At 40.3% G+C, this 17,591-nt stretch overlaps 1 protein-coding gene across 5 annotated transcripts in view; it reads left to right on the forward strand.

Moving 5' to 3' along the window:
- LOC105922165 (SPG11 vesicle trafficking associated, spatacsin) overlaps positions 1-17,591 on the forward strand; it is a 78,625-nt gene that overhangs the window by 24,528 nt on the left and 36,506 nt on the right. For 3 of the 5 annotated variants that reach the window (XM_036130842.1, XM_036130844.1, XM_036130843.1), the window contains one exon: positions 16,281-16,495. The exons of the other annotated variants lie outside the window; for them this stretch is intronic. In XM_036130842.1, the coding sequence (XP_035986735.1) occupies positions 16,281-16,495 (215 nt within the window). The remainder of the gene's footprint in view (positions 1-16,280; positions 16,496-17,591) is intronic. 5 annotated transcript variants of the gene reach the window in all.

A 17,591-nucleotide genomic window follows, 5' to 3' on the forward strand; every position in this document is an offset into this window, starting at 1 on the left:
AATACATAAGTGTTTGATCCTTTAAAAAAAGACAATTAATCAACCATATAATTCAGTAAAGAGAAAATTATCAATTAAAACATACCATTACAGAGCTCTTATGTTATCTAATTTACGTAGTACATTTAATGTCCAAATTATCTCTTAATTTGTGTGTAACCAGGAATATGGTTGAGCTCACCACACCACCGATTTTAGAGGTATTTTGACACTTACTATGTTCATTCACACTGACGGATGAACCGGTGTACTGAATGTTTTTGTTTTCATACAGCAATGGGACTCGAAACCCGCTCTCCTAGATCCCCTGTATTGCTCTGGAGCTGGTGCCTGGCTCTGTAGGACTTTTACCTCAGGTGATCACGTGCCTACTTGGAAAAGTGGCTTTTAAGCTTTTAATCTAACTGAGTTCTCCACCCCCAAAAGAGCGTTCCATTATAGTAGATCTTTATCGAATAATGCTGTATCAAAACTTAAAGAGTCTGTCCCCCTTTTAATATCCTCAGTATTGCAGAAATGCCCTGTAGATGGCGTTAATGCTGTTTCTTCCCATTCACAAATCGACACCTTTGTTTAAGGTGTGACTTCTACATTGCGTTCTGCATTAGATAATGTAGCTCCCTTGAAAAAGGGAGCTACATTATCAGACCCATTGAATTCAGAGCTGCGTTCCTTGAAGCACAATGTTAGGAAATTGGAGAGCAAATGGCACTCTACACACCAAGAGGAATCCTACCTAATCTGGAAAGATAGTCTACTGTTGTATAACAAGACCCTTCACAGAGTTAGAGCAGCATATTTTTCATCATTAATTTAGGAGGATAAAAATAATCCTAGATTTCTTTTTAGTACGATTGCTAAACTTACCCAGAGTCACAGCTCCGTTGATCCATCCATTCCCTTAGCTCTTAGCAGTAATGACTTTATGGGATTCTTCATGAATAAAATGCCATTAAAAATAAAATAATATGCACCCTCCCAAACACGATTACCTCGTCCTCAGTAAGTGAGGCAGCATTGGAGGAATCTTTAGAACCTGCACAGTGTCTGAACTGTTTAAAAGCAGTAGAGCCTTCTGAGCTATCTAAAATTTTTGCTTCATCTAAACCTTCTACCTGCATGTTGGACCCAATCCCAACCAAGTTGTTTAAGGAGATGACCAAGACATGTCATTTAAATCACATATTAAACAGGTTTCCAGAGTTTCCTTTTTTCACCTCCGGAATATTGCCAAAATTAGAAACATTCTGTCCAGGAGCGATGCTGAAAAACTAGTCCATGCATTTGTTACTTCAAGGCTGGACTATTGTAATTCTTTGCTATCGGGAAGTCCACAAAATGCAGTTCAAAGTCTTCAGCTGATCCAAAATGCTGCAGCAAGAGTTCTGATGAAAATCAACAAAAGGGATCATATTTCTCTAATTTTAGCTTCCCTTTATTGGCTTCCTGTTAAATCAAGAATACAATTTAAAATTCTTCTTCTAACGTATAAAGCCCTTAATAATCAAGCTCCATCATATATCAGAGCTCTGATTACCCCGTATGTTCCTAACAGAGCACTTCGCTCTCAGACTGCAGGTCTGCTGGTGGTTCCTAGAGTCTCTAAAAGTAGAATGGGAGGCAGATCCTTTAGCTATCAGGCTCCTCTCCTGTGGAACCAACTCCCAGTTTTGGTCCGTGAGGCAGACACCCTGTCTACTTTTAAGACTAATCTTAAAACTTTCCTTTTTTACAAAGCTTATAACTAGAGTGGCTTATGTTGCCCTGACCTACCTATGGGGATGTGCTTCTATGGGCTTAGGCTACTGGAGGACATCAGGATCTATTTTTCTCACTCTATCGAGTTCTACTGTTCTTCAATTATGCATTGCTTGTCATCATTTCTACTTATAAGTTTTTGTTCTCTCTGTTTTTTTTTTCTTCATAGTAGGTACATCTGGTCTGGCGTTCTGTTATCTGAGACATCATCCGGAGAAGACAGCTCACCCGCTATTATCTAATATAGAACAGATTACTGGATCAATGTTTGCTTCTGTGCTTGTTTGTCTCTCTTGTTGTGTCTCTGCTCTGTCTTCTGTAACCCCCAGTCGGTCGAGGCAGATGACCGTTCATACTGAGCCCGGTTCTGCTGGAGGTTTTTCCTTCCCGCTAATGGGTGGTTTTTCTTTCCACTGTCACTGCATGCTTGCTCAGTATGAGGGGATTGCTGCAAAGCCATGGACAATGCATACAACTCTCCCTGTAGCTCTACGCTTCTCCAGGACTGAATGCTGCTTGTCGGGACTTTGAAGCAATCAACTGGTTGCCTTATATAGGACATTTTTGACCAATCTGTATAATATGATTGATTTTGACTTTGTAAAGTGCCTCGACATGACATGTTTCATGAATTGACGCTATATAAATAAAATTGAATTAAAATTGAATTGAAGCCATCTTTATGACATTGCTAGGGACTTTAAACCCAATTTCCGAGTTGGCTGGTGGCTTTTATGACCCTTATGGAGTCAATGGACTAAACCAAAGCCTGCACGCGCGTTAATCACATGGTACTCATCGATACTTTTGTAACCAGTTTATCTAAACCAGGGGTTTTCAAATTCATTGAATGTGAGCCTCCCCTTGGAATAGGTAAAGATAACCAGCCCACCCCCCCCCCCCCCCCCCCCCCAAAAACCACCAACCTACACCACACAGGTCCCTGCAGCAAATTCATCTTTCTTTTGTGTTCCTGGAATCCTGTGTTTTATTTTAACAAAGTACATCCATAAAAAAAGGCCTATTCATAAAATCCATCCGTCCAAATATTTCCATTTTACATGCTACTTTTACATCACGGACAGAGGGCCTATTTTTAAAGTTGAACTGTCATTAGAGCAAATTCATAAACTGATAAACTGAACTAAACAGACGCCAATGTCAAACTGAACTCACGTCAACAGGAGACATAAACTGAAATAATAATAAAAAAGAAAACCTGAATTTAACAGACGTCAACACATCCATATTCCGATTTACGTTTTAGGTGATTATACACAATTTAAACCTATTGCTATTTTAACAACCAAGCATTTTATTATTATCTCTTATCTGATGTGTTTCTGATGTTTGGCACTTTGTTTTACCTCGTGTTAAAGTGCTCTTTAAATAATGATAACTATGATTATGATCAGAATAAACTTTTGCATCACCTCCCAGAAGCTGGAAAGAAAAGAGACACAAATATTTTTCACACCTCACTTAGTAACTCTAATATTACAGCATTTTGATTTAATCCATCTGAATGCAGTATTTGCAAGCCATACTCTGATTGGATGGTGGAGTGGACAGTTTTTGAAGTCACACCGCAGAATCAGCCGAGCGACTGCACAGCTGTTGTTGAGCATATAATTAGCAGGTGCGCGCGAGCAAAGTTGCGCACGAGCAGAGATGGAACTGAGCGTGAGGAAAGAAGGATGAGAAGAGTTTTTCAGAGTTGAGCGCGTGCCACACCAGTTTTGAGTGTTGAGAGTTGTCTCACTGCGCACTTGACTGGTTCCTGCGCATTCAGACAGAAGGCAAAAATATCGCTACATAGTTTCACAGAGCTATGTAGTCTTCTCGCGCCTCCCCTGTGACTCTTTGGCGCGCCTCACCTATTGAAAACCACTGATCTAAACCATTTCTCTGCCTCAAGGAATGCAGAAAGTCTGCTGTTCCAGGAAGCAAAAACACTGGGGATATTTAAAAGGCAATCTCCTTACCTTATTTTTCGGCCGCAAGCTGTGTGTTTCTCTTCCGGGATGACGTCCTGGCCGGAAAACGGCAACAGAAGGTGGTACGTCACTTTTTGGCTGTGAGGCGGAAACACTAGTTTGTTAAGAGCTACCGCACCCTGTGAGCGGTGAAACACCCTTTTGTGGACCCAGCCCGTTTTACCCTTCAGGCGACCCCCACATACATATTACTATTAGGTGCAAGACGCATAAAACAGAAAATTGTACTTGAAGTTATATTTTATCTACTAAAGACATAGAAACAGTTACAGACCCCAGCGCTAATGGGCTCTTAATCGGCAAGAAGCTCATCACACAAACCAAACTCCTTTGGTTACAAAGGAGTTTAGGTTCACACCCATGTAGGGGCCGTACACATCCAAACTGTGTCATCAGTAGAGAAACTGTGTCACCTCCGGGGTGTTATCTGGTAGATTTGTGTCATCTCCTTGTGTCCGGTGCTATCTATATAGTGTGGCATGAAGTTCTGGGTTAAGCAGTTTGTTCCACTGACCCAGTTGATATCTCAACAGTGATTTGATCTCACTTTCTGGAACAAGTCAAAAGTCTGGCTGCAGCATTTTGTATGGTTTCGAGGCGTGAAACCATAACCTGGTACGTCCCTGAAGTTTTATCCAACCCAATAAACAGAGCATTACAATAATGTAAGCGCAATAACTAAAATGCATGAATTTTTTTGTCCAATTCAACTGAGGAGACCACATGTCACAGTTTAGAAACGTTCTGTAAATGAAAGAAACATGAGTGAGACAGAGCTTTCACATGTAAGTTAAGGCCCAGAGAATAATTGAATATTACATTAAAATTAGATTTCAGAGGCTGGACTTCGCAGTTGGACAAAATAAAACAAGAGCCGGACTGATTTTAGAATGAGGTACAGGAAGCACTATAATGATTGTTTCCATATTTTTTTAAAACAAGGACATTGCTGGAAAGCCAATCTCTGATCTTGGATAAACAGCGGACAAGGGTGCACAGCCTGTCCATTTGATGACGCTCAAAAGACACACACAGTTTAATGTCATCAGCATAAAAATAAGAAATATTATTAAAAGATTTAATAACACCAGCTAAAGGAAGCATATAAAAAGCAAACAACAAAATAGGCTGACAGGAAATGGGGTTGGGGGGGGGGGGCATGTGGTAAAGGACCCCAGGCCAGAATTTAACCTGGGTCAACATCGTCGAGGACTAAGGCCTCTGTATATGGGTTGTACTCACTACCCCTGCACCATTGGCACATGTCCCTATTTCGTATTTGTGGATACGGCATGTCACAGGCACCATTTAAGACCTTCAGAAATTACATTCATAGATCATCACTTCTGTGTTTTTCTTGTTACAGAAGTGTTTAATCCCATTTACAGCTGCATTGCATAATATTAAGGTTTATAGCCTTGTGGTTCGCTCATTCTCTGGTAGCTTAGGAGAAAACCTTATAGAATGAAAGTTGTTGTTATACCTTTGATTGTTGTCAGTCGGTATAGGGTAGAGTGCCTTCTCCAGGTCGGGGAGGATGTCCTTCCCCAAGTGGAGGAGTTTAGGTATCTTGGGGTCTTGTTCACGTATGAGGGAAAGATGGAACAGGAGATCGATAGGTGGGTTGGTTCTTTGTCTGCAGTAAACCAGGTGCTGTACTGGTCTGTTGTGATGAAGAGAGAGCGGAGTCAAAAGGCAAAACTCTTGATTTACTGGTTGATCTACGTTCCCACCCTCTTCTATGGTAGGGACTTGGGTCATGACCGAAAGAACGAGATTGCAGATACAAGCGGCCAAAATGAGTTTTCTCCGCACGGTGTCTGGGCTCTTCTATAGAGATAGGGTGAGAAGCTTGGTCATCTCCACGTCAAAAGGAGCCAGTTGAGGTGGCTTGGGCATCTGGTTTGGAAGCCTCCTGGACACCTCCCTGGTGAGGTATTCCAGATACATCCTACCGGGAGGAGACCAAGAGGAAGACCCAGGACACTGGAGGGACTGTTTCTTGGCTGGCCTGGGAACATCTTGGAGTTCTCCTGGAAGAGCTGTCCCAAGTGGCTGGGTAGAGGGAAGTCTGGGCCTCCCTAGTAAAGCTGCTACCCCCACAACCCGACCCCAGGTAACCAATTAGACTAGATTAAGATAAAATTTGGTAAAATTAATTGTCACAAATCATCAAAATGTTTGAACACACCTTATTTACACCCTTAATATCATTTGATTTGCTTATGGTTATGTTTACTCACCAGTCATTGTACGACTTGATCTACTTGATGTTAACGCCTATTCAACTGTTAGCATTTTACTGTGACTGCCTGCTTGTATAAAGGGATCATATGTGGCAAAATTACTGTAATGAAATGGAGAAGTGAAGATGGAAAAAAAAACTAATGAACTTCCCCCTATGACAGGGTTTAAAGTTCTCCGTCGCTGCGACAGATTTCCGTCATTTGGAAAATGAGCGCAAAAAGTTCCGTCTAGACTTTTTATGCAAGGTATTAAACTTAAGCTGCTTTCAGCCAATGAAACCTGGCAGAGCCGTGACATCGGCATTTCATCATTTTAACGTGCCCTCAGATGGCATGAATGAAAGAAGCGGTGGTCAAAGGTTTCTTTGGATTTATGCAGACCAGCACGTCATAAAGTTCACCGGAATGAACAGCTGACAACAGCTTCATCGGTAAGTGTGTCTGTCACTGCTCCTGCAGTTAATTAATGAATTATTTCCACCTGTGACCACGTCACCTGTCAGCGTTTATCCCCTCGTTGCCAGTAACTTAGCTGATAAACCAAACAGGGATCTCCTCATGATTCCCTATTACGTTTTATTTAAAACTCAAAGAGTTACCCGCCAGCTCTGGCTAATTTAGCATGACACGCTTTTTTTTCTTTTCTTTTTTTTTAAGAACGGTCGGAATGTCAAACAGTGTCCCGCATTTCAATGGGTCTGATTCAGAAAAAGTTAAAAAAAATCCATCTGCACTTTTCTGTAACAAAGAAGGCAGAGCTGCATTGGCTGTCAGTCAATAAGCAGCAGCTATATCTCAGGAGCAGCTGCTCACCAGGACACTACTTAAATAAAATCACAAGGTTTTGATGCATGCAGATTATTAAGGAAACTACGTCAATACATAAAACAATAAACTGCAGCTACAACATGGACTGGAGAACGGGTTCTAACTGGGTGAGGCCAGAGAAAGGTGATTCTCAGAAAGCTTTTATGAAGTTATTTTTTATTTTTAAACAGAGTGGAGCGCGATGTGAAGCGACATTGTAGAACCAAGTCGCACTAGAATCAGCTGAGAAAGCCTCCTGTCTGTGGATCTATGGACTCATTTTACTCAACCCAAAATCACCTGCCAGAGAGACAAGCTACAGCAGCCAAGATTACCTTCAGCAATATTTAACTTTACGCAAAAGTTTAATAACATTTTTCTAATTAAAGTGTTCATCTTTAAAAGCAAGTTATGTTTTTTTCTGATAAACTTTGAGTAATTTTATTAAACTTGTTAAAAATTTAACATCCCATCCAGCCACCCATGGATTTTCTATAGCCGCTTTTCCGTACAGGTGCAACGTCAAGCCCTATCTGATGGGGAAACAGGGAAATGGGGGTGGGGTGGGGGGACGACGGCAGGTGGCTCTTCCTAGGCGGGGACACAGATTACATTCTGGACAGGTTGCCAGTCACAGGGCTAAAATATAACCGTTTTATTAGACTTCAAAAAAGTTAAATAATGCCTTTTTTATAAACTCATGAGTTGTGATAATTAATTGCTGTGCAATAATAGGAAAAACAGATTGATTATTGTAATGTGCGATCTGTGTTAAATTAAAATATATGACGTCATCATAGTGTTGGTTGTGTGTCCTGCATTGTCCAGGTTGTGGTTGGCCTTGTATGATCATAGGATTGGTTTATATTGAATGTGACAGGGAGCCAGTGGAGTTAATGTACAGGAGTGAAGTAGATGATGTAATGACGAAGCTGCTGTCTTTGTACTAGCTGCAGTTTATGGAGGTTTTCTGGAGGACAGGGAGGGAAGGGAGCTGAAATTGTAAAGTCAAGAGGTGAGTGGACTGTGAACCAGTTTGGCAAAAGTGTGAAGGAAGAACTTGATGCTGCCAAGATGAAAGTTAACCAGGTGATGATGTGGAAAGTGAAGGAGAGGATGGGAGGCTGTCCAGGATGACACCAAAGCTCTGAACCTGAAAGGTGGGAGAGATACAGGAATGGTCACTAGATATTGTAGACCTACCAGATTTGGTTAATGTTGACTTTGCACAATAAGCAAGTGAGGTAACTGATGTGGCATGATGTCCACGGCCCGGGAATATATGGGCTGACTTGGGGCTGAAAAATGTACCTACGTATTATAATTGTATGATTGTTAAAGAAGTTTCTGTGCTCAATTCCTGCACTGATTAGGTGGTGTATCTGCCAATCAGCTCTCTCAGTTTCCAGCATCTTCTCTGCTTAAGACATTCCAAAAGAAAAAGTAAAAAACAAAGCAACTGGACTTGTATTCCGTAGTTGAAGACGTTTCACTTCCTCTCCAGCAAGCTTTCTCAATTCAAAAAGTCTGGAGTAATGTGGAGCATCAAGCTTTATACTACTGCCTAACAAAGGCCTTGTAATGGCTTAGATAACATGCAAATACAACAGAAACAGGTCCACCCCTTAGTAATGGGCGGTCGTTAAAGCCAAGTCCAGCTGCTTTGTTTTTTACTTTTTTTGGAATGACCATGACCTGGATGACTGAGAATCTTCACCATCTGCTTAAGACAGTTAGGTTTGCTAAAAGTCTTCCTCGCTACTCATAACATATATAACATATATACTCCCTGAATTTTGCAGTAGATCTGGTGTAGTGTACAGTCTTTGGTCTGGAACTTTTTTTTATTTTTTTTACTTTTTTTTATTTTTAACAACACATGTACATAGTTACAATCTTCTGTCTCTACCAACTTATATCATCTGCATTACAACTTGCCATCGAAAGGTAAGTCAGTGGACGTTCTAAAAAATGTAATAATGAGTACATGACAACAGATCGAAATCAACAGAGATATAAGTAAAATAAAATAGTACATAACACACGATTGAATCCCCCCTGAGATAAGACAATCCACACATTCATAAGCATCATGGTATTTTACATCGACCCAGAGATACACACTAATGCAAAAGGGCTATCCTGTAGATGTGCCACTGAGTTAATAACAGTAAGATAGAGCTCCATTTTGAATTAAAAACTGATTTTTGAAGCCTTAGGGAATGCGTTATTCCTTCCATCAAGTGAATGTCCCAAGCTTTTTGTATCCATGTGTTATATGTAGGAGGCTCTGGCTTCAGCCATCTGATAGTTATGCATTTCAATGCTGCTGTGAGCAAGATTCTTAAAAGATATATGTCCCCCTGCCTGTCTATTCCATAGGGTATTCCTTCCAAAATTGCCACCAAGGGAGTTTTTGGGACATTTCTCCTGAAAATTACTTTAAGAGCTTCAAAGATGTCCTCCCAGAATACGCTTAGGTTAGGACAAGACCAAAATATGTGTGTATGATTTGCATTCTGTGTCCCGCAGTTTCTCCAACATGAACTGGGTTGTGTTGGGCCAATTTTACTGGTTATTGCTGGCGTTCTGAAAAACCGGACTATTACTTTCCATTTGAATTCTCTCCATGTGTTAGAATTTGTTGTTAATTGTGCTTGAGTACATATTTCTTCCCATGTATCCCCTTCTATTGACTCCTGCAGTTCAGTCTCCCATTTATGCTTTATGTTTGTGGATTCGTGTACATTTATGGATAAAAACGGGTCATGTATTTTACTAATTACGTTATTATTTCCCTTTCCCCTTTGTATGTCCATTAGGAAATTTTCTATAGGAGTAGATTCATGGAGTTTGGTCCAATTATTGTGTGTCTTTACAAAGGTTCTAAGTTGTAAGTATCTATAGAAGTCTGTCTTAGGGAGACCAAATTCACTTTTCATCTGCTCGAAGGTTTTGAAGTTTCCCTCTTTAATTAATTGATGGATATGAGATAGTCCATAATTAGACCAGTTTTTGAACCCGGAATCTAAATTGTTTGGTGTAAATGTCTTTATAAATCCTATATTTGATAAAAGTAAAACCTGATTGTATTTTGTTCCAGACTTTGAGGGTGTTTTTTGTCCAGGTTGCCATTTTCTTTGCAGGGGCATCTAAGAAAGGTAATGTTTGCAGTGGTACTGAGCACCTGCTTTCCTCTATTTCCAGCCATGCTAATAGGGATTTAAGTTGTGCTGCCCAGTTATAAAATTTTAAATTTGGGAGTTTGAGGCCCCCCTTGGGTTTAGGTAACTGCAGAGTTTTCAGTCTGATTCTAGGATGCTTTTTTTTGCCAAATCAATCCAGTTATCATTATATCTAAGGTGTCAAAGGTATATTTGGGAATTTCCACATGTAGCATCTGGAATAAATAAAGTAGTCTTGGTAAAACATTCATACGGATACTTTCAACACGGCCTATCAGAGAGATGGGGAGAGTATCCCAACGTTCCAGGTCATTTGTAATGGCTCGTAGAAGTTTGCTATAGTTTGCCTCATAGAGGTTACATAGAGATGAAGATATTTGAATACCCAGATATTTGATACCGTTCTTGGGCCATTTAAATCCACTCTGTGCTTTTATGGAGTCTTGAATTGTGCCATTCACATCCATAGCTTCTGTTTTTTCTATGTTGATTTTATAGCCTGAGTAAAATCCATATTGAGAGATGAGTTCTTTTAGGTGGGAGATTGTTGATTTAGGTTCAGTCAAGTACAATAATACATCATCAGCATAAAATGAAATTTTGTGTACTTCCTTGTTGATTTCTATCCCTTTAATATTAGCATAATCTCTAATGATTTGAGCTAATGGTTCAATACTAATGGCAAACAGGAGGGGTGAGAGCGGGCACCCCTGTCTGCACCCCTGTTCTAATGAGAATCTAGCAGACCTAAAGCCATTACCTTTAACTGCTGCCTGTGGAGAGGAGTAAAGTGTTTGCACCCAGTCAACAAAATGTGGACCAAATCCAAAACGTTTCAGGGAATTAAATATTTCCAGGAGACTCTATCAAACGCCTTTTGTGCATCTAAGGATATGATTGCTGATTCAGTCTTTCTCTCTTTTTGAACGTTTGTTAGGTTTAGTAAGTGCCTTAAATTGTCAGCATAGTACCTGCCTGCAATAAATCCTGTCTGATCGGGGTGTATGATTTGGGTGATAAATTTGTTAAGTGGTCTTGCTAGGATTGCTGTGAGTATGTGTGAATCTGTATTCCATAGTGATATAGGTCTATACGACTGGCAATCTGTAGGATCCTTGCCCTCTTTGTGGATTACTACTATTGTGGCTTCTGTCCAAGATGGTGCCATAGTTTTGGATTTTAAAGCATGATGATATGCTTTTAATAGCCAGGGAGCCAGAAGATCTATAAAAGTTTTATAAAAGTCGTTGGTAAATCCATCTTGGCCTGGGCTTTTGTTGTTCTTGAGTGATTTAATTAGCTTTTTAATCTCCCATTCCTCAATCGGTTGATTTAATTCCAGCGCCATCTCATCCGTTAAGTGTTTCAATTTTATGTTATTTAAAAAATCTGTGAGCTCTTGGTCATTATTATAGGTATCGGTGTTTGTATATAATAATTAGTAAAATTTTGCAAAGGCCTCTGCTATTTTGTCAGGACTTGTCCTAACAGTCTCTTCTGATTTTAAATAAAATAAAATATGGACCATATTGGAGGACCGTTGTTTCCTCAATCTAAATGTCAATAACCTACTAGCCTTCTGGCCATGTTCATAATATTTTTGATTAGTGAACCTCAAGTTTCCCTCTACTTTATCTGACAATAGACTGTTTAATTGTTTGCGGGTTGCATTTAATTCCTTCAAGATTTTAGCTGAAGCGTGTCTTTTATGTGTAATCTCTAATTCTTTAATTCTATCCTCCAAATCTTTTTGTTTAGCATTCTGCTGTTTATTCCTCCCAGATGTGAAGGAAATTATACGGCCCCGAAGGAATGCTTTGGCACAGTCCCATAATATCATAGGAGTTGTTTCTGTAGATGTATTAGTTTCTAGATGCATCCTCTGTAATGAATGCGAAGAATACTTTCTCATTAAGTAGGGACGTATTAAGTCGCCATTGTTTAGATGTTAACCTATGTCCTATGTCCCATTTTACTAAGACAGGTTCATGGTCAGATATAGTAATAGGTGATATTTCAATATCCACTATTCTATGCAGTTCCGACTTTGGGGTAAAAAAATTGTCTATCCTAGAGTAGGATGCATGACTACTTGAGTAGAAAGTAAAGTCTTTAGTTCTGGGAAACCGGCTTCTCTATACGTCTACAATACCTGTCTCTATAATCTGATATTTAAGCATCCTACTCATTCTAGAGAGTGGGTTTTTGGCGTGGGTAATCTGTCCAATATTTGTGACAGAATACAATTGAAATCCCCACCTAACAACAACAGTCCAGTACTGTGCTGTAATATTACCTTAAACAGTGACTTTATGAAATCAGGCGCATCTGAGTTGGGTGCATACACATTTACAAGTGATACTTCCATGCCATCAATTGTACCATTAACTAATACATATCTTCCCTCTATATCTCTATGTAGCAACATTTGTGTGAAATTAATCTACCGGTGCACAAGTATGACAACACCCCTTTTTTTTCCCTGACCGGTGCGATGAATAGAAAGCCTTATCTGCCCAAGATTTTTTTAGCTTTTCATGCTCTGTATCAGATAGGTGGGATTCTTGCAAAAAAGCGATGTGACAATTAATTTGCTTTAATTGATTCAATATTTTCTTTCTTTTGACTGGATCATTGAGCCCTTTTACGTTGTAAGTTATGATTTTAAGTGGGTCATCCATTATCTCTATATAATCTATGTTTGAACATCTCGGAATATATCTCAAATTGCAATAAATCCTTTATGTAGAACACTGTCTTATCTGTGTGGGGTCTAAGGGATATGTACACAATGTGCGCAGAACCAAACAGAGAGGGCTAATACAATTTTTTGACAACAGTAACCCTGGGGAACAGAGGGATCAGAACTTAAAGAACATAGAACAGGTGAATACAATGTTTACATACTTGGGACATAGTCCCCAGCAGCGAAAATAAGCCGCTAAAGTGCACAACCAAGGTTGATTGTGTGTGCATGGGTGATCTTAGATATGTATACAAGGTGAGAAATAAGCTGAAGTCGTAATGGGGAAAGCAAGTCAGCTACGTAAGCTTCAAATATACTGCACAAGCTCCTGCAAATCCTAAAAAAAAGAGAATGTAGAAATTTTCTCATATTGTTAAAATCTATAGATTTATCATCATAAAACTTAAAGAGAGAGCAGTGTGAGGGATAGTCAAAACAATGGAAATATTTTATAATATTATTGTCTCTATAGGCTCACGGTACCTTTATTCGGTTTGCTCTGTTGGAGTAATATTGTTCCGGACGTATTCCATAGCCGTTTTGGGGTCGAGGAACTCCTTTTCTTCATTATGGTATGTGATCTGAAATCGGGCCGGGTAGAGGAGGCCGTAGTGGACCTCCTCGTTACCCCACAGCGCCCTCCGTACCTCCGTGAAGGTGGCTCTGGCTTTGGCTACGCTGGCCATGTAATCGGGGAAGAAGGCGACGCAGCGTCCGTTGTAGGAAAGCGGAGCACTGCCACGGGCTCTCCTCAGGATCTCCGGCGCGTCCCCGTCATGATGTAATTTGGCAATGATGACTCTTGGTGTCTCACGGTCTCTGGGTCCTCTCCCAGTGAGTGTACGGTGTGAGCAGTCCACCTTTATGTCTCGATCCATCTGCAGAACTTCTTTGACGATTTTTGCCACAGCTTGTGGGGAGCTGGAGCCCGGGCGTTCTTCAATGCCCACTATGCGGATATTGGACCTTCTCATTCTCCCCTCCAGATCTTCACATTTGTCTTTGAGGTTGACATTTCCTTCTGTAAGCTTGTTACAGTAGACTGTAGTGAAGTGACGTCGTCTGACCACGTTGATAGGCCACCCTTTATGTCCATGATGTCCGTCTTTATAATATCCACTTCAGCTTGTATGGCCTTTGAGCTGTTAGTAATTTTGGAACGGACCGCTTGTAGTTCAGATCTTATAGCTTAAAAATCTTTCGCTAATGCGCCTTTAAGTTCGTCTCTTATCACTTTAGCGATTTCTCCTCTCAGTGACGATTAGATGTCCGCTTTCATTTCTTCATTGCTCATGTTTGGACCATCAGTCCCAGTGGTTGTTGGTGGGTTAGAGTCGTCAGTTTCCCGCTGCCTCATTGTCCTAGCAGGCTTTATAGCATTAGCGTTGCTTCCGTATCTATACTTTTGCAGTTTTTCGGCCATTCAGGATGATTATGTTCGGGTTGTCCAGCTATTTGTGATCCTAAGGTTTTCTCTTCGTTTTTTTTTCGACAGGTATTAACATAGTTAATGCTGCTTTATATATATTTTTTATGTAATTAATGCAGATTTTGCAGGAGCTCAGGAAAGTATGTCCTACGCCAAATCTTGCTCACCAGCGCCCCCTGGTCTGGAACTTTTATTGTGGAACTTGGGAAGAACAGTTTGTAATTCAGCATGGTTAATGTGTGCAGCCACAATCACAAATGCTACAATCCAACAGAGCTCTTCCACTGCTAATTTAACATTAGCTCTTGGTTGTATGTAGGCTGCTATAACAATAACAGAGCTGCGTTCTCTAACCATTTTAAATGGTCTACACTTAACTGTAAGTAGCAGAGGTTTCCGATAGTTTTGTAGCAATGCATTGGAATGTACATTGCCAAAACCTCCACCTTCTCTGCAGCTGTAGTTCTTTTGGCCTAAAACAAAGAGTGACCCTCATTGGTGATGCTTTGTCCAACCACGTCTCCTTAAAGATTGCTACACAGCTGGCCATCTTATGTGAGGCAATCCTCAGGTGAATCTCGTCCCTTTTCTTAGTGAGTAATCTGACGTTGGCCAGGAGGAGACTGGGCAGAACTAGTCTGTATGGGTTAGCCTTTAGCCTAGCTTGCAGTCGGCTCTGCTTACCCCACTTTTGTTTACGATCTCTCCTTCTCCTCTTAGGCCTCAGGAGTGGGGTAATCACATCATCTATTGCGTGCTGCAGTTTGCATGGAATAAGGTCCAGTTTTGGCCACTGTTACCAACTCCTTAACAAGGAAAGTCACTATTGGCTGTCCTTAAAGTCGCTCGAAGTCGGTAGATGACATTATCGCCTAATTTGTATATTTGTTCATGTACTTGTGATTCTGACTGTAGGAAAGAGAAGCGTTAGGAAAGACGAAAAGGGATTAAAACACTCTACATATGTTTGGAACTACAAATGAACTTTATGTAAAACACTGTGAATTTTAATACACTACCTGAATCCACTCTATTGGTAATACAAATGTACCAACAAGACAGTTATTAGAGGCACACACACTAAACGAGGTGAATGAGCGACTGAAGCTGGGTGTGTATATATATATAGATATAGATATAGATAGATAGATGGATAGATAGATATACTCCTCTTGATTGCTAGAGATAGAGAACACCTGCTGCTGGCGTCTACATGTTGCACCCTACAGGAGACAGGTATGTATGACAACCACACACCTCTGCTTTCCTGAACCATATACCTGTCTGCTGTTTTTGCTCTGACTGCAGGCGGTTTTCAGGAGGAAGTTTGGTTTATTCTTGACACATGTATTTTCTGCACGGAAATAAGATGTGCTGACACAACCTTTGCCGCATTTATACTCTGTGCAGCTTTTTTCCACTTTAGCCAACATTCTCCTTGACTCTAGGGAGCAGTGTAGGGTTGTCTATGGCATGCGTGTACATTATGTACTGTATATGCTGCATATGTGTTTGATATTCACATTACCTAAAGAGAGCTGCTAAACAATTTTTGGTACCACTTTACAGTAAGGCTGCACGTATAGATGGCTAATAAATATTTTATGTTATTAATTAATCTTTGAACACTTTACAACTCATTTAGTATTTAATTATGTACTAATTTATTTATTATTTAAGTGTTCATTTTGAATTAATTAGGGGCATACAAGAGAAAACTGACCAGTTTCTTGCCAAATAGTGAGCCTAACTTTTCAACCATACATTTAATCTAAAGTTGCTTATATTAAACATTTCACCACAAAGCTGTTAGTTTTGTCTCAAGATTGCCTTTAATTAATGAATAATAAACATTTATGAATAAGTTATGTAAAATAAGTGCTCACTGATTAATTAATTACCTATCTATAAACAATTTATTAGCCAGGGACCCTTATTGTAAAGTGGTACCCAATTTTTTATTGTGTGATACAATTACAATAAATTCTGTTCTACTCCATCTTCTCAGTACACTGGTGTCTGTGTGTGTGTGTGTGTGTGTGTGTGTGTGTGTGTGTGTGTGTGTGTGTGTGTGTGTGTGTGTGTGTGTGTGTGTCCTATTTATTTGTGTAGGTCCAGACTTCAGGAAGTTGAGTGAGCTGAGTCAGTTGCTGCAAGGATCAGGGGTTACTCTGCCTGAGAGGCTCCTGCAATGTATTGCCCCCTCAACCCAGCAGGAGGAGTTTCAGTTCATAGTGGACACTTTGCAAGCTGGAGGATGCTACAGCCAGGCAAGACGGGTCGCAGAGCTGTCTGGACTGCCCATTCATTGCCTCCTCCTGAGCCAGGTCTGAGCTATGAATTCACATAAGGTTTAGACTTATATTTTAAGGTTCATCCTTAGAGGATTTTGAGTTATGTTACAATCAAAAGAGTATCCCAAAATTCCTCTACAATCATTTGAGAGAATCAGACATTCATTAGACAGTGGCTACTTCTGGTCATTGCTTTTAATGATGTAGAGCAGCACTTTACGCTGTCAGCAATCTCCCCAGTCTCTTACAAGTTGCATAGCTTTCTTCATTTTTAAGCATTGTTTAGGCAAATGTGTCCGTACAAAACTATCCCAAATCTTTGCTGCTCGTATTGTTGTAAGAACCTTGTTTCCTCAACAAACTGCCGTGGCTCTCTGTTATATATCACCTTGCCTCTTCTCACTATAAGAACATCTCCCTATGATGATGCTACTGCACTGCAAGCGTACAACCTATTTTCCTCCTTCTGTTCTTTTGTTATCCTTTCAGTGTTGTGACTTACCAATGAGACAGTGTTTGTGCTAAAAAACTGACTTAAGTATTTGCCATTCAGTTTTTACATTTGTTGTATTTCAGATACTTTGTCCAATCTCCTAACACATCAGCACACCAACAACACACAATTAGCCAAGTTGTTGATTTATTTTATTTTATTAAACACTAACTTTTCGTTTCATAGCATATAACATAGCTATCTAGACACACTGACTTTATTAAAACACAGGAAAGTGTACTTAATATGGAGTAATTCTGTCAAAAACAGCAAATTTTTGCTTTACAAGGTTCATATAAGTAAAGTAATTTAAAAGTACTAGCAACTACAGAAGTTGCAATAACTGCATTTTTTCTAACTAGTTATGTGGCCCCCGTGAACACCTCAGGGCAGATGCTCTTCTCTGCTTCTCTGGCACTCTGCTAGTGGGGGGAGGGGAGGGAGGGGGAGTAGGGACTAACCCAGCCTGGATGTCTATTGTTGTATGTATAGTGAGTTGTTTGAATGTTAGTGTTTGGGAGGGATTACATCTACGAGTGGGGGGGGGGGGGAGCGTGCCGTCTCCCAGTGCGGGTTTCACCTGGGGGGTGGGGTTGTAGATGGCTCGTGCGGGCTAGCTAGCCAGGGTCCCCCCTC

Source organism: Fundulus heteroclitus, unplaced genomic scaffold (genome assembly GCF_011125445.2).
Source record: "Fundulus heteroclitus isolate FHET01 unplaced genomic scaffold, MU-UCD_Fhet_4.1 scaffold_39, whole genome shotgun sequence".
Taxonomy (NCBI): domain Eukaryota; kingdom Metazoa; phylum Chordata; class Actinopteri; order Cyprinodontiformes; family Fundulidae; genus Fundulus; species Fundulus heteroclitus.